This window comes from Echeneis naucrates, chromosome 21 (assembly GCF_900963305.1).
Source record: "Echeneis naucrates chromosome 21, fEcheNa1.1, whole genome shotgun sequence".
Lineage (NCBI taxonomy): Eukaryota > Metazoa > Chordata > Actinopteri > Carangiformes > Echeneidae > Echeneis > Echeneis naucrates.
This window is the reverse complement of record NC_042531.1, coordinates 548,830-576,142: the sequence shown is the minus strand read 5'-3', so window position 1 is coordinate 576,142 and position 27,313 is coordinate 548,830. Positions and strand designations below refer to the sequence as shown.

General features: G+C 46.0%; 1 protein-coding gene across 1 annotated transcript in view; it reads right to left on the bottom strand.

Moving 5' to 3' along the window:
• Positions 1-2,070: 2,070 nt before the first annotated feature.
• The window catches only part of ttn.2 (titin, tandem duplicate 2), a 169,942-nt gene continuing 144,699 nt past the window's right edge, over positions 2,071-27,313 (bottom strand). The window contains 35 exon segments of the mRNA XM_029529910.1: positions 2,071-3,430; positions 3,627-3,920; positions 4,010-9,853; positions 9,983-10,193; positions 10,531-10,913; positions 11,002-11,307; positions 11,429-12,004; positions 12,272-12,571; positions 12,755-13,060; positions 13,186-13,501; positions 13,586-13,854; positions 13,970-14,272; positions 14,385-14,687; positions 15,361-15,660; positions 15,827-16,117; positions 16,217-16,810; positions 16,955-17,236; positions 17,469-17,771; positions 17,873-18,036; positions 18,136-18,277; positions 18,375-18,674; positions 18,827-19,117; positions 19,218-19,529; positions 19,709-20,011; positions 20,134-21,865; positions 22,048-22,382; positions 22,482-22,781; positions 22,890-23,177; positions 23,276-23,569; positions 23,713-25,479; positions 25,620-25,919; positions 26,042-26,192; positions 26,293-26,444; positions 26,525-26,824; positions 26,932-27,219. Coding sequence (XP_029385770.1) covers positions 3,132-3,430; positions 3,627-3,920; positions 4,010-9,853; positions 9,983-10,193; positions 10,531-10,913; positions 11,002-11,307; positions 11,429-12,004; positions 12,272-12,571; positions 12,755-13,060; positions 13,186-13,501; positions 13,586-13,854; positions 13,970-14,272; positions 14,385-14,687; positions 15,361-15,660; positions 15,827-16,117; positions 16,217-16,810; positions 16,955-17,236; positions 17,469-17,771; positions 17,873-18,036; positions 18,136-18,277; positions 18,375-18,674; positions 18,827-19,117; positions 19,218-19,529; positions 19,709-20,011; positions 20,134-21,865; positions 22,048-22,382; positions 22,482-22,781; positions 22,890-23,177; positions 23,276-23,569; positions 23,713-25,479; positions 25,620-25,919; positions 26,042-26,192; positions 26,293-26,444; positions 26,525-26,824; positions 26,932-27,219 — 18,899 coding nt within the window. The 3' untranslated portion in view covers positions 2,071-3,131.

Below are 27,313 nucleotides of genomic sequence, written 5' to 3'. Positions count from 1 at the left end.
CATAATCATAACAATGCTGAGCAACAGTTGCTTAGCAACAAGGGCCTGGTCAGTGCTGCAGCGGTCAAACTCAACATGGACTCAGATATCTGCTGCTCAGATCCTGTCTTCACTTTTTTTTTTTTTTACAGCAGAACAACAAACAAGATATAAGAACACATCAGGATTAATTGATGTTTGTCTATTTCTGGGATCAAAGTCAAACAAAAATACACTGTTTCTCAGAGGACGTGCCTTCTTCTAATTGGGCCGTCTAGTCTTCAGGGACAGACTGATCTTAAAATATCAGTATCACAGAGAGAAAAGGTGTAATAGGAAAGTTTCTCTTTGGGCAAAGTTACCCAGACGATTATTGTCATTCTGATTTTTACTAAAAACCTATATGAATGAATGAAAACCAACTTTTTTCCTTTTCTTTCATACTTATCAGGTCGAGTCAAACGAGTTTTACTTCAAATTGCAGGTTTAAATTCTTCCCCTTTTTAACAAATCAAATGTTTACAGATTTAGCATATTGAAGATGCATAAACCTGACAAACCATTATTGCTGTCGTCTACATGAATTTAAATAAACCCTCTTTTGTCCACAGGAAGAGTCTCCTCCATCGGCTGCTCTCTTATGGTTCTTCCCATTTCCTCCTCAAACAAAATCAGCTGATCTGTCCGGATCAGATCTGGATCAGTCTGACTCTCTGACTCCTTCTGTGTGTTTATCCGTCCATTCTCATCCTCCATCTTTGATGTTTTTTGTTAGAAACTACAAATCAGAAATCTGTGTCATTTTATTGTGTTTAGACATTTTTCTGTTTCAGATTTATAGACCGTCTGCTGTACTGCTTCCAGCATTTCAGCAGGAACTCAAGTGAGTGATGGTTGGCTTCTCTTCCTGTATCTTTTAGAGTTGAATTTATAGTTTTTCTGTGAATGTCTTTGTCCCCTCTCATATCAGACTCCCATTAGGGTCTCCACTAAAACCTTAACAGCCACTAAGCCCAAAAAATATGTTTGACTTGATCTGTAAATATTAGACTGTCTGACTCAGTGGACCTTTAAAACACAAAAACAATCTTTTTCATGTTACCTGAGATGAACAGTTATGCTACTGTTTATAAAAGGACACTAACAAAGTGACATATAATGACAATTCTCCTCATAGTGTTTTGCAGCAAAATGAGTCTAATTTTGTGCATTTTGAGGATGAAGAGTAAAATAATTTAACAATGAAGTTTGTGCAACAGGATTATCAGGATTAGATATCAATATCCAGTATCATCAGATATTGACCTCTGAGGCTGAAACGTGAAGCTAAACTCTGCAGTTCCTTTAATGACCACCAGAATCTGGCTCCAAAGAGTCAACAACAGTTCTGGTCCCTGGAGCTCATTTCCAGTTTCATTATTTGACTATACAGGGAGTTTTATACAACTCACCTGTTTACATTTGATCACGTGACAATGTGACATAAAATTGAGGGCGGGGCCTTTTTGAGTGACATGTAGGTGAAACTGGCTCAAAAAAAGAGTCACATTGGCCAAATCAGTATTCTACTGTTAGACATCATGAGATGACTTTTAAATATTAATGTTAATGAAAGTGCAGTCTGACATTGAGTCCAGATCTAACAGAGTCAGTCATCTCAGAACCTTCTGAGTTGTGGTCTGAAAGGTCGCACTGACACCCAGAGGCCAGAGGGACAAACAGCATTTATTGCATTGCTGAAGGTATGAAAAATAAATATCACCTTGTGTGTGTGTGTGTGTCTGTGTGTTAGTTATCCTGCTTGATCTGTATATCATTTAAGTTAATGTAAAGCCAGCTTCGCAGTACCTCTGCATCTCCCTGCTGTTAAACGATACACTTGTTTGTGTGTAAAGTGTGCAGTGACAGAGTTTAAATGAATAGTGCAATGTTTGTGTGTTTATATGAAGACTTAACCCTAAGTTGATTAAGAAAGACAGTATTTAAACTTACTATAAACTTTGTATCTGTGATTTTTTTTTTTTTTTTTTCCCCCTATAACAGAAGCATCCTAAAATGGACAGCAAAAAAAAAAAAACACCACGAGAGAGATGTGCTATAGTGCTGATTATCACGCTTTATTAAATCAATAATTGGAGAAAAACCCAAGGAGGCTGCAAAAATGATCTACTCTACAAATCTAACTTCAATCCAACCAACGTGCAAGGTGGCACACAACCTTCAGTTTGTCCTGAGCGAGTGCAGCAGCTGTTGGTTTTGAGCTGCGGTGCGTCTTCTTCGTGGTGCCCTGCATGACTGACAGGTGAACTTCTAAAATCTAACACACAAACACACTGCCTACCTCCAAGAGACAGCTCTGCCTCTGCAAACGAGCACAGTGTGGACTCCTGCTTCACGTGATTGGCCAGGTTGATGGTACAACTGAGGAGCCGAGCAAGTGGTTGTTTGCCAGAAGCAGAGCACAAAACAAAAAAAAGAAACCTTTGTGCTCATGCAGCGCAGGCCGCTCGCACTGTGAGCATGTCATCAAAATGGCGGTATGACATAATCAGTCAGGGTGTGAGGTCCAGTTGTCCTGCTTACATGAGGGTAAATGCAAACAGCACTCAGGATCTCACACTCTTGGTAGATTGTATCAGCACTACTCTCTCCAGCAGTGCGTTTGTAGTTTTGTCTCTGATTGAGTTAACATCAACAGGGAGCCTCTCTACCTGTTGAGGCAATCTTAAAGACTTCAACTTATTGTTGAGGCACAGAGTTTAGTTTCTCAGTTTAACAGGGTATTCGTTCCTACTGAAACTTTCTCCTGCTAAACTACATTTAGTTTCATTTAGTTTCAGTTCATATTATTGTCATAAATAACATTGCATACATTCCCCATAACCGTTAACTTCGGCTATATACATTATGTACATGTCACAGAAAAACGGATTAAAATCCTAAGTCATAATTGTCCAATATGGCACATTTTATAACAACTTTAGACTTTAGTCTAGTTTGGCATAAATTAATGTCAAGATTGGTACAAAAATACTTCATATTTACAAGAAAAGAAATCCAGATCTTTATCAAGTAGATTAATTCGCTCAATTAATAAATAAAAAGGCATTGAAGAAGGGAAAAGGGAGCGGTTGGATGAATTTTTTTTTTTTTTACACTGATCGAATGCTAATGTGAACAGTCGCTGTATCTGATCCAAGCTCGTTGGACAGTTTGAGGGTGTAGGTCCCAGCGTCGTCCTCCTTCACCCCAGTGATGATGAGTGTGGTCAGGTCCTCTGTTGTCTCTATGTGGAAGCGCCCGCCAGCTGTCACCGGTATGGTTCTACCACTGCGGGACCACTCAATGTGTTTGGCATCACCGGAGAAAGCACAGGCGACTGTCAGGACTTTGCCTGGCTCGATGCTGATGTCCTCTGGTAGAGCCTCGATCCTGGGAGCAGAACCTGAACCTGAAGACCAAAGTGCAAGAACATTAGAGCCCAATAGGTTTGTTTGTAATCAAATGTTCACAAACACGACATTCTCTGCAGAATGTAGAGAAAATCAGATCTGAAGTACAAAAATAAACCAATTAAATACACAAGTTTGGACACAAACTCCAAAGAGTTGGAGGTACAGAGGTTTAAGTTCAGAGTGACGTCTCACCAATAGCTCTGAAGGAGGATCCCTCCATGTGGGAGGTCACCTCAGAGAGGCTGCTGGAGCTCATTGCGTATGTCTCAGATGCCATTGACGACATACTGGACATGGACATGGTCTCAAATTTCATCTCAGCTGCCATGCTGCTGAAGGAGCTGGACTCCATCATGGACGACATCATTGCTTGCTGGGCGGAGGAAGAAATGGAGGATGACTCCTCCTTTGTGTGGATTTCTTTCTTCATCATCATGGATGAGCTCGTGGATAACATCGACTCCTTGTGACTCATCACTGCAGATCCTGTTGAGGGTAAATATAACAAATATTTTAGTCTTCATCACAACTAAATATAAATCAAACCTTCTTGGATGCCTGAAGAAGCTGCTTACCTTTAAGTTCCAACTGCTGCTCACGGTAGGCTGAGATCTTCATGCATATGGACTGGAACACCTGTCCGGTGAAGGAGAAGGAGGATTTAGATACTCCTCCCTCTGATGTCATCTCGCAGGTGTACTCTCCCTGATCTCTGTCCACCAGATTGTGGATCACCAGGCTGCAGGAGCCCCCGGAGTAGTGCATCTCAAAGTGGCTGCTCTGTGAAAGCCTCCTCCCATTGACGTACCACACCACCTCCCTGACGCTGCTCTCACAGACGCAGGACATCCTCACTGAGCCCTCATGGGCCTCGGCTGTTAGCTGGCTCAGGACCTTAGGAGGTTTTGGGATTGGGGATTTGACAGTGGGAGGAGATACAACCCTTTTGGGGGACATAATGGGTGGAGGAGACTTCATCCTTGGAGGTGATTTGGCTCCCTCTGGCTCAGGGGACTTAAAAGCCCTGGGTGATTTGATGCCTGATGGTTCTGGGGACCTGATGCCTTTTGGTGTTTTGATTCCGACCGGTTCTGGGGACTTCACACCTTTTGGTGTTTTGAGCCCTGCAGGTTCAGGAGACTTGACCCCTCGGGGAGACTTAACTCCTTCTGGCTCTGGTGACTTGACTGGTGGTGGTGATTTGAGTCTGGGTTCTGGAGATTTGGTACCATGAGGAGACTTAACTCCTTCAGGCTCAGGAGATTTGACACCTGGAGTTGGTGATTTCAAGCCGGGGGCTGGCTCATGAGACTTCAAGCTCCTTGGAGACTTAACTCCTTCTGGCTCTGGTGACTTGACTGGTGGTGGTGATTTGAGTCTGGGTTCTGGAGATTTGGTACCATGAGGAGACTTAACTCCTTCAGGCTCAGGAGATTTGACACCTGGAGTTGGTGATTTCAAGCCGGGGGCTGGCTCATGAGACTTCAAGCTCCTTGGAGATTTAACTTCCTCTGGTTCAGGAGACTTCACACTCGGAGCTAGTGATTTAATGGAAGGCTCAGGGGATTTGATGCGGGGTTCAGGTGACTTTGCACTGGGGACAGGGGAGGTTACAGAGGGAGCAGGTGATGTGACTGGTGACTTTACAGATGGCTCGGCGGATTTAACAACTTTGACTTCTTCTTTGAGAGTTGCTCTGCGGATGGTTAATGTGAAGTGCGCCTCCTGTCTGCCTGCTGAGTTCTCTACAACTACTGTGTAATTGCCCTCGTGAGAGGATGCCACAGAGGAGATCTCCAAGCTGGACTTGTACTGAGTCGTGGTGACCAGGACATGGTGAGTTGAGATGATGGTTCTACCTTCGTGGATCCATGTTACAGTGGGCGCAGGCTCCCCATCAATATCGCAGGAGAATCTTGCCGTTTCTCCCTCTACAATGGTCATGGACTGGGGCTTGGTGAGGATTCTGGCTGGAAGAGAAGGCTTTGCCTTGTGTACGGACATCTCCTCAGCTACAGTAGCAGTAGATGACTTCAGCTTAGTCTCAGAAATGGCTTGCTTCCCAGTTAGAGAAAATTTGTCGGATGAGTAGGAGGAACCAGATGACATGTATTCAGCAGAGGCGTACTTGACAGATGAGTCGTACCGCTCAGCAGACGAGTACCGCTCCGAGGAAGCAGCATACCTGTCACGTGTTACAACCTCATGCGTCTCAGTTAGTTTGGACTTGCTCTCCTCCACCTCGAAGTGGGTCTGGGAGGCATAGCCAGCTTTATAGAGGGAGGTATGATAGTGGTCAATTCGAGTTATTTCGGGTACGAATGCTTTTGGAACTTCCTCATCCCTGCGACGAGAGGAGAATGTAGTGTAGCCACCACCAGATATATCCAGCGTGGCATAATCTGATGCTTCACCCTTGGAGTTGGAACACACGCAACGGTATGTGCCGCTGTCATCTTCCTGGCAATTAAGGATAGTGATGGACAAAACTCCACTCATATTGGTGAAGACGTATTTCTCACTGCTTTCAGAGATTGTGTTTCCATTGTGGAACCACTGGACCTCAGCCTCTGGTTTGGCTTGGATATTCAGAGTGAATCTGGTGTCTTGGCCAATTGGTATGCGGTGAGAGCGCATCCTGACAGTCACACGCGGGGCATGGTCAAGACTGAAAGGTGTCTGGCTGACCACCTGATACTTCCTTTCTGACTTGAGAGCAGCCTTTTTGGCCTCGTAGCGGGACATGATGTCAAAGCGGGCAGACCGCTCAAACCTTGAGGAGGAACGAGATGTCCTCTCAACTGATCTAATGGGGCTGGGAGAGCGAGGACGGGTCCTCTCTGGTGTGGGAGACCTCCTCTCTACGATCTCTCCCTCTACCTCCACTGGAGGCCTGGAGCGTGGAGGTCTGATCAACTCTGAGACTGGACGCATCAGCTCAATGTATGTAGGAGACAATGACCTTCTTCTCCTCATGAACTGAGAAATAGTGCGTTTCTTCTTTGTCTCAGAAATTTCCACAGCTTCATGTCTAACCTCCCTCCTCTCTTCATGTTCCACAGCATGACGTTCAAGCCGTACAGGGCTGCCAGCTGGTGAGGCAGAGAAGCCAAGCTCAAGTTCATCCTCCAGCATCAGTTTCTCCTCTTCTGTTCTCCTCATGGAAAGGTAGTCATCCACAGGCATCAGCAGCTCCTCGTCACTCAGGTCTCCTAGAGATCTCCTTCTGGATCTGAAGGAGACTTCAGACTCAGGAGAGGGAGAGCGGCGTGCAGGCCTGACAGTCTCCAAGTCATCCAAACTGAGTTTTGGAATACGCCATCTTGGCCTGTACTGGTCGGTGATTCGTGGTAGGGGCACAACATAGAACTGTTCCCACCTGGAGAGGCGGATGCGTCTTTGCCTCTTCTGCACAATCCTCTCCATCCTTTCTGAAATTTCATACTGGTCTCTAAGCTTTCTGTACCACTTCATATCAGAGAGGGGTACAAACTGCTTGATGCCTTTGTCTTCATCCAGGACTCTGGGATCATGAACTAAGGGCTCAGGGATTTCATATGGCATAAAGATCCTCCTCTCCTCCTCCAGCTTCTTGGTCTCTGATTTCTCCACTGTGATGTCAAACTCACCCTCAACGTTTTTGGTACTGACAGCAGGCTTGTACATCTCAGCAGCGAACTTGAGGGCCTCCTGCGCTGTGGGGTTGAAAGGTACACTCTCCTCAGTGGCAACAATTTGCTGTGCCATCTTGTTTGTCTTTTCAATTTGTTTTTGCACGTGTCTGTATTTCTCCTCCTCACTCTTATACTCTCTCCTGGTGTAGGTCAGGCGGTCGACCTTAAGAGTAGCCTGGCAGCTTATAGAGCCGGTGGAGTTGGTTGCAGTAACCTTGTACACACCAGCGTCCTCAAGCAGAGTCTCTCTGATGTACAGGATGTGATGGTCAACATCCTCTTGTATGACGACCACCTTGGGCCCAAACTGTAGTGGTTTGCCATCCTTCTCCCATTTTAGTGTAGGACTTGGGATTCCTGAGACTCTGAGTTCGAAACGGACACTATGGCCCTCAATGCAGTCAATGTTAGCCAGCAGGCGTTTGAACATGGGCCTCATTGTTTCCTCCAACATGGGATGAGGTGTTACAGTGAGACGGGCCTTGCAGCTGTCTTCTCCAAACTTGTTGTGGGCCATGACAGTGTACTCAGCATCATCATACTTATCCAGGTTGTGGATCATCAGCTGGTACAGACCCTTATCGCTGGTGAATGTGTACTTGCTGTCATCATCACCTGGCTTGATTTTCTCTCCGTTCTTCAGCCATGTTACTTGAGGCTCAGGGTGCACAGTGATTGTGACACCAAAGCGGACATCTTCACCAATATAGGCGGAACGATTGTAGAGCGGCAGAGTGAACTCTGGTGGCCTTCTCAGGATTTTGGTCTCAACTCTCTTCCTCAGTTTTCTGATGGAGCGGCTGATATAATACTCTCTGATGCTCCTCACTGTCTCAACAAAAAGCTCTCCGTAAGCGCTGTCCTCGCCATCGTCACTCACCACTTTGCATCTGTACACACCATCATCACCTTCTTCAATGTCTTTCACATAGATGCTGGCGAAACCATTGCTGTAAGTGATCTCATACTTGGGGCTCGGGTGTAGTTGACGGTTTCCAAAGTACCATGACACGTTGGTACTCTTGTCGTAGTTGGCAATACTACAAGTGAATCTGACATGCCCACCTTCCTCAGCATAGCCATGCATAACTGGACCAGCGCGGAGGCCGTGGTACTCAGTTCCAATCTTGACTTTACCCACAGCCAATCCTCTCTGGTTCTTGAAGGCACCACCATACGCTATGCGGGCTGCTGAGACAATAGTATCGACTCTCTTTACCAGAGCTTGGTAATACCTTCTGTGCCTCAGGGTCTTGATGGTCTTGTTGCTGATATGCTCAATCTTCATCCTTAGCCAGGGGTGCTCCAGAGCCTCAAGGGCTGTCATACGGAGCTTCCTGTCCTTGACTAGAAGCCTGTCCACAAAGTCCATAGCCTCAAGGCTGATGTCCTTAAATGCTTCTCTGTCAAAGACGTACTCACAGTTGGAGATGTTCTCAATCATCTTTGTAGTGGATTCTGCGGCAAATGGATTAAGGCCACTCAGCAGAACATAGGCCATAACACCAACAGACCACATGTCAGTGGCTGTTGTAACTAGGTCATGGCGGTGGACCTCAGGGGCATAGTACTCTGGAGCTGAGAACAACATTCTGATGTTTTCTCCTGGCACCAGTAGTCTCGCCTGGCCCATCTCGATAATCTTAATAATGGTGCTTCTCCTTGTGGTGTAGACAATGTTGTCTGGGCGAATATCAAAGTGACCAAAGTTGTGGCTATGCAAGAATTTGAGGGAAGAACAGACTTGCCTCAGGTAACGGACAATCTCCTGCTCTGTAAGCTCAAAGTTGCTAGTGCCAAGGCGCTCAAAGATGTCAACTCCAGAAATGAATTCAAAGATCAGGATAATCTCTTCCATGCTTTCAAAGTATTCATGCAGGTAGATGACGTTCTTGTGCCTTGCCACGTTAAGGGCCTCAATTTCCCTAAGAACCAACTCACGGTCAGTTCCTTTAACCTTGATAAACTTGGCCATGAAGGTCTTCTTGGTGGCAATCTCCACACAACGGTGCACTGCTCCAAACTGGCAGCGAGCAAGCTCTTCAGAGATGATGTACTTGGAAGACAGCTCCTTCACCTTATAGAATAGAGCCTCCTCTTTGGTGATCTCTCTGGTTTCGTCCACTTCCTCATCATAGTTCCTGATCACGGACTTATCCTCCTTTGTAGTGATGGGCTCAGTTGGCTCAGAAGGCGTGCTGAGGCCAAACTCGTTCTCAGCAATGACACGGAACTGGTATTTGGCCTTTCCAAATATGTTGATGATGGTAATGCTGCAGTCAGTGGTCTGTCCAGCACGGATCCACCTCTCACCAGAAGTGGGACACTTCTCAACGATGTAGCTGATGATGTTGCTTCCACCATCATTGGCAGGAGGCTCCCAGGTCAGGGTGATGGAGTCCCTTGCAATGTCACTGACCACAAGTCCCTTTGGAGCGTCAGGTATGTCAGCCACATTCACCTCGATAGTTTGCTTGTCCATTCCGAACCTGTTCTTTGCAGTGATGATGTAGTAGCCAGTGTCCTTCCTCTGCACTCCCTTGTGGAAGACCAAGGAAGTGAAAGACCTGGTGGTGATGACTTGGTGATGAAGAGAATTGGAGAGGATCTCCTGACCCTTCTGCCAAGTGACTGCTGGCTCAGGCTTGCCTGAGATGGGGATCTTGATGCTGATATGATCACCACGAACAGCATGGACTGCCCCCATTCCCTGGAGCTCTTTTGGCAGGTGGATCTTAGCAGGAACTACAATTAAAATGAAATAATAACCCCATTAAATTTATCAAAGTTCCAATGTTGACACCACTAATTGGGGTATAGTATAGATGAACAATATTTTTCAATCCCAAGATAACTACACAATCCCAAGACTACCTTCCACATCCAAGTTGGCTGTTGTAGAGATGGATCCTGAGGAGTTGGTGGCTCTAACTTGGTAAACTGTTGCGTCGTTCTCATCAGCTGCAGTTATGACCAACTGGTAGTAGCCGCCCTTGAACTCCTGGGCTTTGATCTTGGTTCCATCCGCCAGGATTTCCTTTCCACTGCGGTACCATTTGACTACAGGCTTTGGATGTCCCACCACCTTGTCATAGGAAAGATAAGCTGGTTACATAAAGATCTCAAAATATGTTGACAAGGTCACTGTGCCATGAATGTCTGAGCACCCATTTCAAATGGATCTTACCAGGAACACAAATTTAATCTTATTGCCAATAGGGACACTACTGATGATCAGGTGAAACAGATTGAATCTTCTATTTTCACCCTGTGTCTTTTTATCTCGCATATATATATACATATAAAGCCTTTCATAAACACAGACACCAAATGCATCGGCGTTCAAAGCAAATTCATCTTCAGCCTCTTATCTGTTTCTGGGTCACGGGCAAAGCAAATGCAATGAATTTAATATAAAGTACCTTTGTGACAAAGGTGGCACTGGCTTGGTATTTGACAGTCAGGTCCCTGATCTCTTCCCTGAATGCAGGAGCACGAGGAGACTGGTCAGACTTGGGGATGATAGGCGTAGAGATCTCACTCCATTCGCTCTCGCCACCAGCGTTCTCGCACTTCACACGGAACTCATACTCGAAGCCCTCGATCAAGCCTGTGACCTCATAGTTGGTCTCTGCAATCTTCTTTGAGGTTACTGACATCCACTTGTTCTGCTTCTTCTCACGTTTCTCCAAGTAATAGTTGGTGATTTTGGCACCACCATCACTGCTTGGAGGCTTCCAGCAGACGACACAGGAGTCCTTGGTGGAACTGATAATGAAGGGCTGCTGTGGGATGCCAGGTTTTTCTGAGAAACAATCAGAATGTTACTGATGTCCTCCACGAATCTTTTAAGTTATTTTACAATATAACCAAAAAAATGGCAATAGACTTACCAAATGGACTCTTAACAATGACCACTGATGGGATCTCCAGAGACTCGCTGACTCCATACTGGTTCTGGGCAGAGACTCTGAAGTAGTAGCCAGCACTCTCAATCAGGTTGGGGACACGACAGGTGGTGCCAGAGACGGAGGAGGAAACCATATGCCACTGTTCACCTTCTTTGGCCTCACGCTTCTCCACAATGTAGTTTGTGATTATGGATCCTCCATCATCTTTGGGAGCCTTCCAGCTGATTACAACTGAACTCTTGAGCAGGGCCTCAACAACTACAGGTCCTTCAGGGATGGATGGTTTATCTGGAAAAACCAGAAGACGACAATTAGGTGCCTTGGCTGACTCCAGAAATAAATTTTGTGCAACTATTTGCGTTCAACTTATATTTTTTATGACATAAAAGTAGACTGTTTTTGTCTTTACCTTGGATTTCAACACGTAGCACAGTGTCAACAGTTCCAAACACATTGCTGAGCTGCACCTTGTAGCGGCCAGCGTTGGTCTTTCTCTGGACGTTCCTCACCATCAGGTGGGTGTAGCTTTCTGTGTTTTCAATGATCACATTTTCTGATGGATTCAGAGGCTTCTTGCCATAGAACCACATGATCTGGGGGATGGGACGCCCGATGTAGACAACATGCAGACGAAGGCTGGTGCCAGCTCCAGCGTAATACTTCTCCTTAAGTGGGAAGCCAGGGTGGAACTGAGGAGGAGCTTGCAGGCGCAGTTTGCCACTGGTTTCAATCTCTCCTGCCTCGTTGATGGCCCTGCAGGTGTACAGACCCTCGTCTTCCTGCTCTTCTGTCAGTATGCTGAGGGAGTGGTTACGGCCATCTGAGCTCATTTTGTACTTGCGGCTCTGGATCAGTTCTTTGCCGTAGCGGTACCACTTGATCTCAGGTAGTGGTCTACCAATAATGCCACAGGTCAGAGTTCCTGACTCACCAAGCTTGGTAGTCACATCTTGTATCTCTTCCTTCAAAGCTGGGGCCTCACCAACTACAGAAACAAAAGCAAAGAATAATCAGACTTATTTATTAAGCTTTTTGCTATTTGCTGTGAAATGGGTAGTTATATTATAGATATAACTTTCCTTCTGAAGATGACACTTGGAATCATACTGTCTAATGAAACATGTCTAATTCAACCCAGATCACATAAATTGGTTCTGAGATTTAATTTAGAAGCAAATCCACTGATTGGAAGATTTTAATCAACTAATCTGTCTGGTCTGTTGCCTGCTATTTTATATGTGCAGCAGCTCACCACTCAGTTTGGTCTTGATGCCCATTGGCGTGCGACGTGGTCGGCTGAATCCTGTCTCGTTTTCAGCAAAGATTCTGAACTCATACTCTGTGGCCTCCATTAAGCCACCCATAGTGAACTGACGATCCTTAGAGCGTTCTTTGTTGCACTTCTTCCAGGAGCTCTCTCCAGCTTGCCTGAACTCAATCCAGTAGCCCAGGATCTCCTTGCCCCCGTCATGCTCTGGCCTGAGCCAGTGAATGGTGATGCTGTCTTTGGTAACAGAGATGATGTCAATCTCTCCTGGTTGGCTGGGTTTATCTGTAAGGAAGCAGACAAAAGGATATTTGAAGTCACAGTCATAAAAATAAATTTACACTGACAAAGGCTCAAAGCCTAAGCACGTTTCATGTTGCTTGATGATTTATTATTTATTATTATTTATTTATTATTTATTTCCGTTAGAATTTTCCCACAGAAACTGACGTGATTATGTTGACTCACCAAATGGTTCTTTGCAAATCACGGACTCTGAGCAAGGACCAGGCTCACTCTGCCCAATGTCATTCTGAGCCACCACTCTGAACATGTACTCTGCATCAGGGATGAGACCAGTGACATTGTACATGGTAGTGGTGATGTGGGTCTTGTTGTGGCGGACCCACTTCTCTGTTGACACCTCCCTCCTTTCCACATAGTATCCTGTGACACGGGAGCCACCATCATCACGAGGCCGAGCCCAGGACAGAGACACTGTGGACTTGGTAACGTCCATAATCTCTGGTGGGTTGCTGGGTGGTTCTGGTGGACCTGGCGGTAAAGCACATTAAAGTCAGTATTTAAAACCCCGATCAACATCACAACTTGGAATATATATTGTGTTGAAGATGCATTTCCAATGTGCCTACTGAGTAAATTAAAGTATCAATACTCACAAAGTGGTGTCTTTGGTGTGACAGACTCTTCAGACTTCAAAGATCTGCTGACACCAAACTGGTTCTCGGCAGAAACCTTGAAGTGATATTCCACATTCTCCTTCAGGCCCTTTACTACCAGAGAGTTCTCTGTGACGCGGGCATCCACAGTGTACCAGGCAGCCTTGGGAACTTCTCGTCTTTCCACAATATACCCCAAGATGTCAGAGCCGCCATCATCTGACGGTGGCCTCCAGCTGACCCGGACTGATCTTGCTTGAATGTCATCAAACTCCAAAGGACCTTCTGGGGCATCTGGGCGACCGATTACCTTCACCTGGAGGGACAAATGTAAATTAGAACCATTCCACCTCAATGTATTTTTTTAATTGAATGCTTTTATTAATTCAGTTTCACTCACCTTGATGTATACTGCCTTCCTGCCACATTTGTTCTCCAGCACCAGGTCGTATGTACCAGTGTCATCTTTGTGCGCGTCTTTTATGACCAGCTCAGTGATGTCATCGTGGGTGGCAATCATGGCCCGATGGGAGATATCACGACCGTCCTTGGTCCACTTGCATGTCGGGATAGGTTTACCCTTTATGGGCACAGCCAGGTGGATGACTCCACCCTGCCGCACCACATAGCCCTCTTCGTATTTACAATCAAGCTCATAGTCGGGATAACCTGGAGATGGCACGTACAATGTTTTTCTTAGTGAAATTGCAGATGAGTTCATGTATCATAAGTGTCTTCTGTATTTGTAAAAATATGTTTTAATTATGGAAATATGTTCTCCTACCAAGCATCTCCTGGACTTTAACCACTCCAGGAATCTCAGCGGGTTCTCCAATACCACCAGCGTTGCAGGCGATGACCCTGAACTTGTACTCAGCACCCTGGGGCATGTGGGTGAGGGTGTACTCGCACATCTTAGTGGGTGTGGTATTGCACCGAGTCCATTCCACTTGGTCCACCTTCTGCATCTCAATGAAGTAACCAGTAATCACAGCACCACCTTCCTCCGCAGGTGGCAACCAGGCTAGAGAAACTGAAGTCCTGGTAGTGTCAGTGACTCTGGCCTGAACAGGAGGACCTGGGGGTTCTGTTTAACATCACAGACACAATTCATAAAAACAACAACCAGTCGAGAGATTTATTTAAAATAGGTGGTGAAGGTTAATTAAATGATGCAACAGAGCAGTTTTGTCATGTACCAATGGGATCCATGGCAACGGTGATGGCGGAGCTCTCGCTGGGTTTGCCGGTTCCTCTAGAGTTGATAGCAGTAATGCGATATTCATATTCCAGGCCCTCAATTAGCCCAGAGGAGCGATACCTGGTCATGGTGACGGGGTTCTTATTGATCCTCATCCACCTGTCAGAACGGGCCTCCTTACGTTCGATTATGTAGCCAGCAATGGTAGAACCACCATTATCCTCGGGCGGTTGCCAGGTCAGGGTCATGCCCTCGTGAGTGACATCAAGCACCTCTGGTCTGCTTGGAGGTCCAGGGATGGCTATACAGGAAAATCAGAGGATATGTTGGGTCGCTAACGGCTCCATAAAGGTTTGGTCTAGACCTGCTCTATGTGTGAAGAGCCTTGATGTAACTTTGTTATGATTTGGAGTCACATAAATAAAACTGATTTGCTTTGAAAAAGGACCAGGCAGAGGCTTCTGCAAAAATATGAACCTCATCTGTTCACAGTACTGTATTTGTAAAATAAATTAGCATCAATCACATACACCTTTAATTTTATCACTCACTCACCCGTAGTGCAGGTGTCAAAATGGTTATGGTTCCTGCTGTGTAAAGGCAACTTTTCTTTAGTAATTTAATGTTGCTAGGGAAAAGTTGCTTTGATTAGAAGGTGGCTCTACCAATAAAGTGTTTGTATTCTGTTGTGACGTGGCCGATACTGTTGTAGTTTGTGGTAGTTGTTAATTGGTTGTCAGCAAAGGGCTTTTCGAAGTGGCAGAAAAAGTTGTTGCAAAGAGATGTCATGGTATTTTAAGTTGCCAACAGGGTGTTAATGATATAAACATGTAGCATGTTTTTAGTTCATGCAAAGTGACAAACTGAAATCGAAAGGAAAGAGGGGAGACTAACAGTGTTTGCAAAAGAAACACACAAAACAAAAAAACATAGAGCAACATTAGGACCAGAATTTTGATGGGAAGAGAACTCACTCTTGGCGCTCTTGCACTCCACTACCTCAGACTGCAGGAAGCCACCCACACCAAAGCGGTTCATAGCAGCCACCCGGAACACATACTCGGTTCCCTCCATGAGTCTGGTAAACTTGAAGCATGGTCGGGTCACAGACTCTGAGATTGTGGTCCAACCTGGGTGGTGAGCATCACGTTGCTCCACCACATAGCCACCAACATTGGCACCACCATCCTTCTGCGGAGGTTCCCAGCTCACTGTTACTGACACACCGTCAACCTCCTCAATCTTCATTGGGCCGACTGGGATGCCAGGTTTGTCTTGAAGGACACAAGAGGATGATTGATTGGAGTCTTGGCATATAATTTACTTGTTTAATAAATCACTTGACTCTTACACATTCAAAATAGTCAAGGTTACCACAATATACACTTGAACAAGTCTTGTCGAAGTAAAACCTAATTTGTGTGCGAACAAACTTCCTACCAAGGATGATGACCTTGATGACCTCAGTTGCTACACCGATAGCATTCTTCACTTCCAGTGTGTAGTCTCCTGTGTCATTGATTGTGGTCTCACGGATGACTAGGTGTGTGCATTTGCCATTGCTGTCAATCTTGATGCGGTCCAGGGTGTCCTTCAGCTTGACACCACCAAAGAACCATGAGCACACAGGAGTTGGTTTGGCCTTAATCGGTATGTTGAGCTCAATTGGTCTGCCGCGATGCACGTGGATGACCTTCTGTGGGATGCTGGTCAAGTCGATCGAAGGCATCACTGGAAAACACAGGCAGGATGTAATGTGTTTATGCTATTTTGGTTTCAGAAATACCGTTTTTATTTTTTTAGTTGAGGTAGTGTTGGGGGTTATTTTACCTTTGATGTCATGGATTGTGACAGGAGTGACAGTGTCCATGGGCTCACTGGCTCCTCTGCTGTTGGTGGCCTGGATTCTGAACAGGTACTGGTCATTCTCCATCAGGGACTGGATGGTGTGCTGGGAAACTGAGGCCTTGACTGCAGCTACGGCACTCCACCTGTCTGAGCCAACCTTGCAGGCCTCAATGTTGTAGCCTGTCAGCCTGCTGCCACCATCATACAGTGGCTTCTCCCAGTGCAGTGTGACAGAAGACTTGGTGACATCAACAATCTGGAGGTTCTGAGGTACTGATGGCACATCACACACCAGCAATGCTTCAGTCGTCTCGCAGGGCTCACCCACACCGTAGATGTTCTCTGGCAGGACTCTGAAGTGGTAGTGGACTCCCTCTTCCAGACCAGTGATCCTATATAGGGTCTTTCTACATTCAGTGGTGACTGTCTTATATGACTTCATGTTGGCTTCACGCTTCTCAACAATGTAGTTGCTGACATGAGCACCACCGTCAATGCTTGGAACATCCCAGGTGATCACAACAGACTCCTTGGTGTAGTCTTTGACCTTCACTGAAGCTGGAGGACCGGGAGTGTCTGTGGGAAAGAAAACATTGGTTTAGAGTTGATTTTAAAAAGAGACAAATGAACGCCTCTAAACTGATTAGTCCAAGTAAAGAAGAGTGAAGTCAACTTTCTCCCCTACACAACTGGTGTCTGTGGAGATGTAGGTTGACGTACCATACACTTTAACCAGAATGGTGGCAGTCTTCTTGCCAGATGGGTTCTCTGCCTCCACAACATATTTTCCAGAGTCATAGCGATTGACCTTCTCCACCATCAGCGAGGTGTAGCTGTCGGTGGTGTCAATGTAGCCGCGGCTCTGCAGCTCCACACCTGTCTTTCTCCAGGCCACCACTGGTGTTGGCCGGCCAGTAAATGACACAAATAGACGCAAGGTTCCTCCAGCACGCAGACAAACTGTTTTCTTCAGATCTTCGGCCAGTTCCAGATCAGGCATTGCTGAGCACATGGTGATAAGATTTTTAGCGTTCACTACATCAACAACAACAACAAACATCTGAAACTTGAAAGTACATATTGATGATGATATCAGGATCGACCATAATGTGTCCAAAGATTGTTTGCAGTGTTAATGTAATTTAACATTTAAAGTATCTCTAAATTGCCCTCATCACTTAAAAAAGAATTATGTAGAGATGCTGAGGAAATCTAGATATCTGCAGTAACTCACCGACTCTCTCCAGCGGCTCAACTTCAGCACTAGGTTCACTGAACTCCCCAGTGCCATTGTTGTTGATGGCAGCAACCCTGAACCTATATTTCTTGTTGGCTGTCAGGCCTGCAGCCACATACTCATTGGTCTTGAGTGCCTTGGTGGTGGCACGGTACCACTGCTCGGAGCCCTCCTCTAGGATCTCCATCACGTAGCCGGTGACGTCTGACCCACCATCATACATAGGCCTGGTCCAAGTCATGCTGATGCTGTGCTTTGTAGTGTCAGTAATGCGAGGTATTGATGGAGGAGCTGGTGTGTCTAAAAAGGATGAAGATTGATACAGATATAGCATACTTCTTCTCCAAAATCATTCAAGTGAAAAATCACCAGTTAAGGTTTGAACTTGACTTATTTCTTACATGTGGGGTCTTTGCAGAGGATATATGGTGAGGCATCACTTGGGTGGCTGTCCCCAGCAGCGTTGACCGCAGTCACTCTGAACTGGTACTCACTTCCCTCCAGCAGGCCTGTGATCTTCAGACGGGTGTCATAGATGGTGTAAGTTCTGTTCACCCGAGTCCATCTGATCCAGAGGGGAAATACCATGAAAAATAGATAAGCTTCAATAAATCAGAGTTGGAAATTAAATCCACCTATTTTGTCCGTCAGATGTTGTTCCCACCTGTTGCTGCTCTTCTCTCGTTTTTCCACGATGTAGTTTTTAATCTCACTGCTTCCGTCACTCTCAGGCTTCAGCCACTCAATGATGACATGCTCTTTGCCCACTGCTGTCGCTTCAGGTGTTCCTGGTTGTGATGGTATTGCTGGGGGAAAGATGGAAGATGTAAGAGTCACATACTGAATTGCATAGCTGCACTAGCGACCAAAAAGGATAACAGTTTGATGTAAAGTTAGACATACTGTAGGCATTCCTAGCAATGACTGGCTCTGACTCCAGAGGAACTCCAGGTCCAAACTTGTTGACTCCTCTCACTCTGAAGATGTACTCATTGTTCTTGATCAGCCTGGTGCTGACACAGGACAGAGTCTTGCACTCAGTCTCCATGATAACCCAGTTGAGGCGGCTGGTCTCACGACGTTCCACAATATAATGGGTGACAGAGTCCCCACCATCCTCAAGAGGTATCTTCCAGGACACTGTGCATTTCTCTTCAGTCACTCTGCTGATCACAATCTTATCAGCTGGCGCTCCGGGAGTGTCTAAAAAAAGGAAACCAAGCAGACAGTTCCGTGACACACCTGTCTACTGTTACTCTACTAAAATCCAGACAGTCAATGTCAGCTAATGACATTGCTAATGGATAGACGCTAAGCCCAGTCTCAGTTAACAGTTACACTTCTTGGCTGCACACCTAGAACTTTAACATTGACGGCGGCAGTCTTGGTTCCACTGGCGTTCCTAACGGTCAGGATGTATCTTCCTGTGTCATATCTGCTGCAGTTCTTGATGACGGCCATAGCTCTCGTGGCGGTGTAAGTTAGAGAGTATTTCTCTCCGAGTTCCAAAATCTTGTCGCCCTTGGACCAATACACCGTAGGCTCTGGTTTACCACCAACAGTGCCATCCAGGACGAGGTCAGCACCGGCAGAGACGATAACAGTCTCACCCACCAGTTTGCTGTCCAGCTCAGCTTTGGGAGGAGCTGCAGTAAAGAATAAGTGAAAAGGAATTATTTAAGGGCTTCATTGAGATCAGAATTTAACTGAAAATAAAAGAACACAATAATATTAATGCTAAATTACAGTATTCATCCTTGCAAGTGATTGGTCCTGTGGATTCTGAAGGAACACTGTGGACACCCGCAGCATTCTTGGCAATGACACGGTATTCATAGGTCTCTCCCTCTCCCAGGTTTGTCACAGTGAAGTAGTTTTCAGTGATGGTGGTGTAGTTACACTTGAGCCAGCGGTTGTCATCCCACTCATCAGTGCTGTAGACCTTCTTCTCCACCACATAACCGACTATCTTGCTGCCACCGTCATTGAAAGGCACGGTCCAGCACAATGACACAGATGATCGGCTGATGTCTGTCACCTCAGGTTTACCAGGAGGATCTGCGTGAGGAGAGGAAGGTTTTATTATGCTTTATTATGCTTATCACGCTGTTTCTCGTGCTATTTAGGTTTTCATTGATGCTTTAGCGGAGGAAAGGGAGCTGTATTCAGTTGTAAGGGCTTTAGACATTAGTCTACATAAAGATTGCTGTAGATAGGGCAATAAATATTTCCCTCACCAACAGGATTTAGCGCAAGTACAGGTCTGGAGGCCTCGCTGGCCTTACTGAGTCCGGCGATGTTCATGGCGTATACCCTAAACTGGTACTCCAGGCCTTCAATCAGATTGGACACCTTATAATGGCACTCCAGGCAAGGCAGTTTGTTTTCTCTCATCCATAGGATTGTGTTCCTCTCCTTCTTCTCAATCCAGTAGCCAGTCACCTGACTGCCACCATCTGCATAGGGCACATCCCATTTGATACTGATGGCATTAGCAGACACAGATACCACATCTGGACGACCAGGAGGGCTTGGAGGAACTGTGAAATGAAGTGGAGAACAGGGATTCTTAGTTTGACCTGGTCCTAAACACACTTCATAAAATATCCATCTATATAAAACTGTTTCTTAAATTTTTGTGTTCCCATTGAACAGAACTCACCAAATGGATGTTCAATTACAACCGCAGAAGACTCAATGGACTTGCTGACTCCGAACTTGTTCTCAGCACACACTCTGAAGGTGTACTCCATATACTTGGTGAGATGAGTCACTTTGATGGTGGTTCTCTTTACACTGGAGTTGACCACCTGCCAAGAGGCAGAACCAGATTCACGTTTTTCCACAATGTAGTTGGAAATGTCACTGCCGCCATCATCCACAGGCTCAGACCAAGACAGGGTGCAGGACTCTGAGGAAACTCCAGAAATTTCCACAGGGCCTGTTGGTGGACATGGTCTGCCAACGACAACAACAGTCACTGTGAAAGTCTTCACACCGGCAGTATTCTCCAGGGTTAGGTAGTATTTGCCACTGTCGCTCCTCTTGCTGTCTTTCACCACCAGAGTTGTTCTCTCCTTTGAGGTCTTAATGGACATTCTGTCAGTCTCTTTGAGCTTCATCTCCTCCAGTTTCCAGGTGACCTTTGGTGCAGGTCTACCACTGATGGGGATATCAATGGTGAAGGTGCTGGAGATCTTACAGGTGATGAGCTGGTTTGTGATACTGCTGAGGTCAGCGGTTGGTTCAATGCAAGGCTCCTTAATGACCACAGAGCTAAAGGTGCCCTGAGATTCGCTGATTCCAGCATCGTTCTTGGCCTTGACTCTGAAGTCATATTCTGCGTTCTCAGTCAGACCCTCCACAAGCATTTTCTGAGACTTGGTCTCTCCATAAATGACCCAGTGGTCAGATCCTTTAGCTCTGTATTCTACAATGTAGCCTCTGATGCGGCTGCCTCCATCATGATCAGGCTTCATCCAAATCAGCGAAGCTGTAGAGTTTGTGGTGTCTACGATATCGAGTCTCTTTGGCGGTGCAGGTTCTTCTGTGGCAATGATGGGCTCTGTTGACTCATAGGGTTCTCCCTGGCCATACTGGTTAACAGCAATCACTCTGAACACATATGGCACACCAATATCCAGACCAGTTACCCTGATCATCTGGCGAGAGCACTTGGTGCTGACTTCCTGCCAGGCCAGGCGGCTTGCCTCACGTCTGTCAATGATGTAATGATGGATTCGGGATCCACCATCATTGCTGGGGGCATCCCACATCATTGTCAAGGCTCCTCGGGTAACATCTTTAAAGGTAATGGCTCCTGGAGGTCCTGGTGTATCTAGCACTTTGACAGTGAATGTAATGGACTTGCGCCCACTGCTGTTCTCAAGAGACAGGGTGTATTTGCCGGCCTCATACCTTGTACAACTTTCAATGGTCAAGGTAGAGAAGGAATCTGTGGTGTTGACATCAGCCATGATAGGCAGCTCACTATCTGCCTTAGACCAGGTAGCAAGAGGTGTTGGTTTGCCACGGAAGACGATGTGAAGTTTGACCATGCCACCATTCTTTACGATGTGAGTTTGCTTGAAGTTAGCATCAATGTCAATCTCAGGAGATGTTAGTCTGTCCAGAGCCTGAACAGGATTAGGCATCTCTGAGGCTTCACCTTCTCCTGATCCATTTACAGCGCTGACCCTGAACTTGTAGAGTTCTCCAGGCACCAGGCCCTTAGCAGTGTACCTGGTATGGATGCAAATCTGGCTGTTGACTCTGTGCCACTCCTCCAGACTGGCCTTACACATATCAATGTTGTAGCCAATGATTTCCATGCCACCATCGAACACTGGCTTGGTCCATTCCAGGGTGACAGACGACTTTGTGGAGTCAATAGCCTGAATGGCAACAAAACAGCAGAGTTAATATTTCGAATGTATTTTTCTTTTTGCTCCAATTTTTCTTAATTTGTGTTTTTACTGTGGTTAATGCAGAGGAGTTTTCTGAAACAGCACCCGTTCAGATTTTAGCTAAGGCTAATATTTACGAATACATGACACTTCTGTTCCTGTAATCCTACCTTGATCACACTGGGAGCACTGGGAGCACTGGTTGGCTCTCTGCATTTGAAGAGCCTGGAGGTACCGCTGGCTGGTCCAATTCCAGCACCATTTTCAGCCATGACGCGGAACTCGTACTCATTGCCTTCGGTGAGGTTGATGACACGGTGCCTCAGTTCTGTGATGGGCCTCTTAGAGGAAACTTTCACCCAATGCAGGCTCTTCTTCTCTCTCCTCTCTAGGATGTAGTGCTTGATCTCGTTGCCTCCATCTGACCTTGGCCTAGTCCAACCCACGGTGATGCTGTCTCCAGTGATATGGGTGGCGTCTGGAGTGCCTGGGGCATCTGGGACAGCTGAAGGAGAGAGAAGATAATAAAGGTAATAAAGTAGAATACACAAAATTGTTGGATTCCGGTTAGTTGGGGGTATTAGATGTGATTGACTTTATTTACTGTATTGCATCTGTGCGATGACAGGATCAGAGTCCAGTGGTTTGCCAACTCCAAACTTGTTGACAGCGGAGATTCTGAACTGGTACTCATTTCCCTTGATGAGGTTGGTGGCATTGTAAGAACATGCTTCACACTTGGAGGTGACCATGGCCCAGGAGATCCTGGACGTCTCCCTTTTCTCAACCACATAGTGGGTGATAGCGGAACAACCATCATTCTCTGGTGGGGTCCACCACACTGTGCATTTCTCAGCTGTGATGCCGGTGAAACGAATAGGTCCCTCAACTGGTCCAGGTGTATCTGATGGAAACGAGACAGGAAACATTAAAAACTCATGACTTACAAAAGATATTTACAGTAAAGTTTTTAAAGCTTTTGCAAGCCCCAAATTTCAAGAGAAACACTAACCTTGCACTCTGACGTTGACATCAGCTTTCCTCATTCCAGAGCTGTTCTTGGCCTCTACAGTGTAGATTCCACGGTGGTTCCTGTCAGCGTCACGAATGAACAAACTGCTGGTGCCGATGCCAGTAGTGATCTCAATATCAACCATGGTTCTCTTGTCGATTTCTTTTCCATCTTTGTACCAGACAACCTGTGGGACAGGACGTCCAGTAATGCTGCAGCTGAGCTTAATGTTCTCTCCAGCCCTCAGGGTGACCACCTGGTCTGGAGACCACTGAATCTCAGGAGTAACTGGAGATGCAAAGAGGAATAACAAATGAGGGCTGTGTACATGTGACACCCACTGCTGATGGTGATTGTCTATACCTTTGGAAATTGATAATACTCACTGCTCTCATCCTTAGTCATAATGTGTCCAGATGAGTTTGATGGTGGACTGACTGTGCCCACCGCATTCCTGGCAATGACTCGGAATTCGTATCTGTCTCCAGGGGACAAACCAGTCACAGTGAATTGGGTTTCACTGATATCAGTGAAGTTGCACCTCAGCCATTTGCCCCTGCCTTGGCGCCGTTCCACACTGTAGGCAACAATTTTGCTGCCACCATCCCTCTTGGGGATGTCCCATTGCAGCGTGACTGAGTCTCTGGTGACATCAATGCAGACTGGGGTGCCAGGTGGATCTAATGATACAAAGAAGCAATTTATTGATAGTGCTTGATTAAAAAATATCCTGAAAAAAAATCATGTCAAACACATAGCTAGATACTATGTATCTTAATGTTACCTACTGAATATACAAAGACAAAAGATGAAGTGTGCTCACCAACAGGGGAGATAGCAAGTGCGTGTTTGCTTTGTTCACTGACGGGGCTGAGTCCAGCATTGTTTTCTGCATAGACTCTGAAAGAGTACTCCAGCCCCTCCAGAAGACCTATGATTCTGTACTCTTTGTTTGAGATGATGGTAGAGTTTACTTTCTGCCATAAGAGGCTGTTCCTGTCCTTCTTTTCAACGTGATAGCCCAAAATAGTGGATCCTCCATCAAATTCTGGGGCCTCCCAACCAATGGTCATACCATCACTGGTGATGTTGTAGGCCACTGGCTTTCCTGGAGGACCTGGGGGTTTGTATTGGTGCTGGGCAACAATCTCTGAGGAGTTGAGTGGTTCACTGACTCCATACTTGTTCTCTGCACGGACCCTGAACTGGTACTGAGCTCCCTTGACAAGATTAGGAATTTTGAAGGTAGTTCTGGCAACGCTAGAGCAGACCATCTTCCAGTTGGCGTGCAAGGTCTCACGTTTCTCCACACTGTAGCATGTGATCTCGCCACCTCCATCCTCCTTCGGCTCATCCCAGGAGATGATGATGCTCTGAGCTTTAATTTCATCAAAGCGGATGGGGCCAACAGGTACTGAAGGGGGTCCCAGGGTGATCACATTAATGTCAAAATAGTTTTTGACAGCTCTGTTGTCAAGGACTAAAGTATATTGGCCAGCATGTTCCTTCAAGGCTCCTCTGACTGTGACTGCAGTCTTGTTGTCAGTGGTCCTGAAGCGAACCTTCTCGCTTTCCTTCAGTGGCAAGTTGTCCTTTAGCCAGCTGATTGCAGGTCTTGGTTTTCCCTTGAAGGGGAGTTCAATGTGGATGTTCTGACCAATACGTACAGCAAGCTCACCACTGGGATAATCACTGAGAATGGCCTCTGGTGGAATGATGTAGTCTTTCACCATGATTGGACCGATCAGGGAAAAGTCACTGTTGCCCTTCTCGTTCTTGGCAAACACTCTGAAGTCCAAGATAGAATTCTCTTTGAGTCCTGTGACTTCACAGCTGCAGCGCTTGCATGTGGCAGCCAAAGACCATTCGGAATCCTCCAGGGCTCTTTTCTCAATGATGTAATCAGTGATGTGGCTGCCACCATCATGGTCTGGCCTGATCCACTGCAAGGTAACAGAAGTCTTTGTGGAATCCACCATCACCAGCTGTTTGACAGGTCCTGGAGTTTCTGTGGCTCTGACAGGTTCAGTGGTCTCACAGGTGTTGCCAACACCATATTCATTTTCAGCAGAAACTTGGAAGAAGTAAGCTACGTCCTCTTCAAGGCCAGATACCTTGTAAGATGTGTTGGCACACTCAGTGGTGATCACCTGGTAAGCCTTCATGGTGGAGGCCTTCTTTTCGATGATGTAATTAGTGACAGGAGAACCACCGTCAATGAGAGGAGCATCCCAGCTGAGGGTCAACTTTCCTCTTGTCACATTCTTAACTATCAGTTTCTGGCAGGTTGATGGACTGTCCAGGACCTTCAGAGAAACGGTAATTATCTTGGGTTCTCCCACGCCGTTCTCAATCTCCAGCAGGTACTTGCCACAGTCATCGCGGGTGACCTTAGGTATGAGCAGTGTGGTGGCTCGCTCAGTACTGGTAATGCTGTAACGGTTATCACCAGCAATGTTGCGGTCACCTCTGCGCCAGGTAACATTGGGGACAGGGCGACCCTTCAGAGGGATGAACACTTTCACGTCACGGCCAGCCCTAGCTGTGTACTGGGTTGTCATGGAAACATCCAAGTCCAAATCAGCTTCCTCTGTTATGGGGAAAAAGAAAGTCAGTGGGATTAATGACATAGTCATTGGAAACCAGAAACTATAACAATCAACTTTTTGTCAATAATCTGACTGCATCAAATTAAAAGGAAATCGGTTTTATTTGAATATGAATACAAACCCAGGATATCTTTGGCTTGCACAGGCTGATACATTTTGATGTCCTCTCCTTTGCCCTTGCAATTGACAGCAGATACTCTGAAGAAGTAGTAGGTTCCAGGTTTAAGGTGGGACACCACATACTCGCAGGTCTTGACCTGTGGGTTAATGGTCACCCATTCTCTGTCTTCTGCGTTCATCTGGTCCAGAATGTAGTGTGTGACTTCACTGCCACCATCATAGACAGGCTTCTCCCAGCCGAGGGTGATGGAAGTTTTTGTGGAGTCCACCACACGCAGCTTAGAGGGCTCTCCGGGCAGATCTGGAAAAGTCAAAGAGGTGTTCACTTAACAGTGGGGAATGTTCAGTAATTCAATGTGGAGAATTTAAAAATAAGTCCTACAAGGTGATGTGGTGATACTGAAGTGCAAATGAAAAGCATACCGATGGGGTCGTAGGCCCTGTGAAGGTCAGATGGCTCAGAGTAATTTCCTGCTCCAGCTTTGTTGACAGCACAAACTCTGTACTGGTACTCGTTGTTCTCCACCAGATTGGCCACTTTCTGCCTGGTGTCTCTGATTGTGCCCTTCACCACCTAGATAAAAAATTGACTTAATGATGCATGCTCAAATGTTTTTAGTTTGATTCTTTCATGATTCTTACTAGAATCTCTGAAGATAGGTCAACCAACAAACCTTGAACCACTGCAGGCTCCTCTTTTCTCTTTTCTCCAGGTAGTAGCCATCAATGTCACTGCCACCATCTAATGCTGGTCTTTCCCAGATCACTGTCATGGTGGACTTGGTGATCATTGTCACTTTAGGCTTGGATGGTTCGCTAGGAGGAACTGATTGAAAATGTTTCTACAAGGTTAGATCAAATAAACCATTTCAATTGTTGTGAATTATTATACTTGTGTTGTCTTACCGAATGCATTCTTGGCGATTACAGGAGCAGACTCCAATGGGTCTCCAATGCCGTACTTGTTTACTCCACGAACTCTGAAGATGTACTCATTGCCCCGTATGAGTCTGGGGACATTAACGATGCAGTCGACCAGTCTCTCTGAGACAATGGACCACATGACTCTGCTGGTCTCTCTCTTCTCCACAATGTAATGAGTTACCATAGCGCCACCCTCATCAGCAGGTGGGGACCACATAATAGTTATGTTGTCAGCAGTCACCTTTTTAAACTGAATATCTCCAGCAGGGGGGCCTGGTTTGTCTAAATAAGGGAAGGTTATGTCCATTAATGTCAGTGTTATACTGCAAATACTGTATGACAATTTAATCCAAGATGAAAATGCTAATTGTTAAATAATATCTGAATACCTTGAATGAGGAGCCTGACAATGCCACATGCAGATCCTAGGGAGTTCTTCACCTTGACCTCATAGGTACCAGAATTCAAACGGGTGGTTTCCCTCAGGAATAAACTGGTATACTCAAATGTGTGTTTGAAAGAGAGCTGGGAATTGTGGTCAAGCTCTCTGCCATCCTTAAACCACTCAATAGTGGGAGCAGGTTTGGCTGTGATATTAAACTTGAGCTCCACATTAGAGCCAGCCAAATATTTGACCTCGCTAAGATACTCCTGTGGTATCTCAACCTCTGGGGCACCTGGATGAAAAGGAAAAAAACAACAGGTGAGTTTAAAATCTGGGAGATATATGTATTATGCATGAATGTACAAATTGGCAAGAATTGAAAAGAA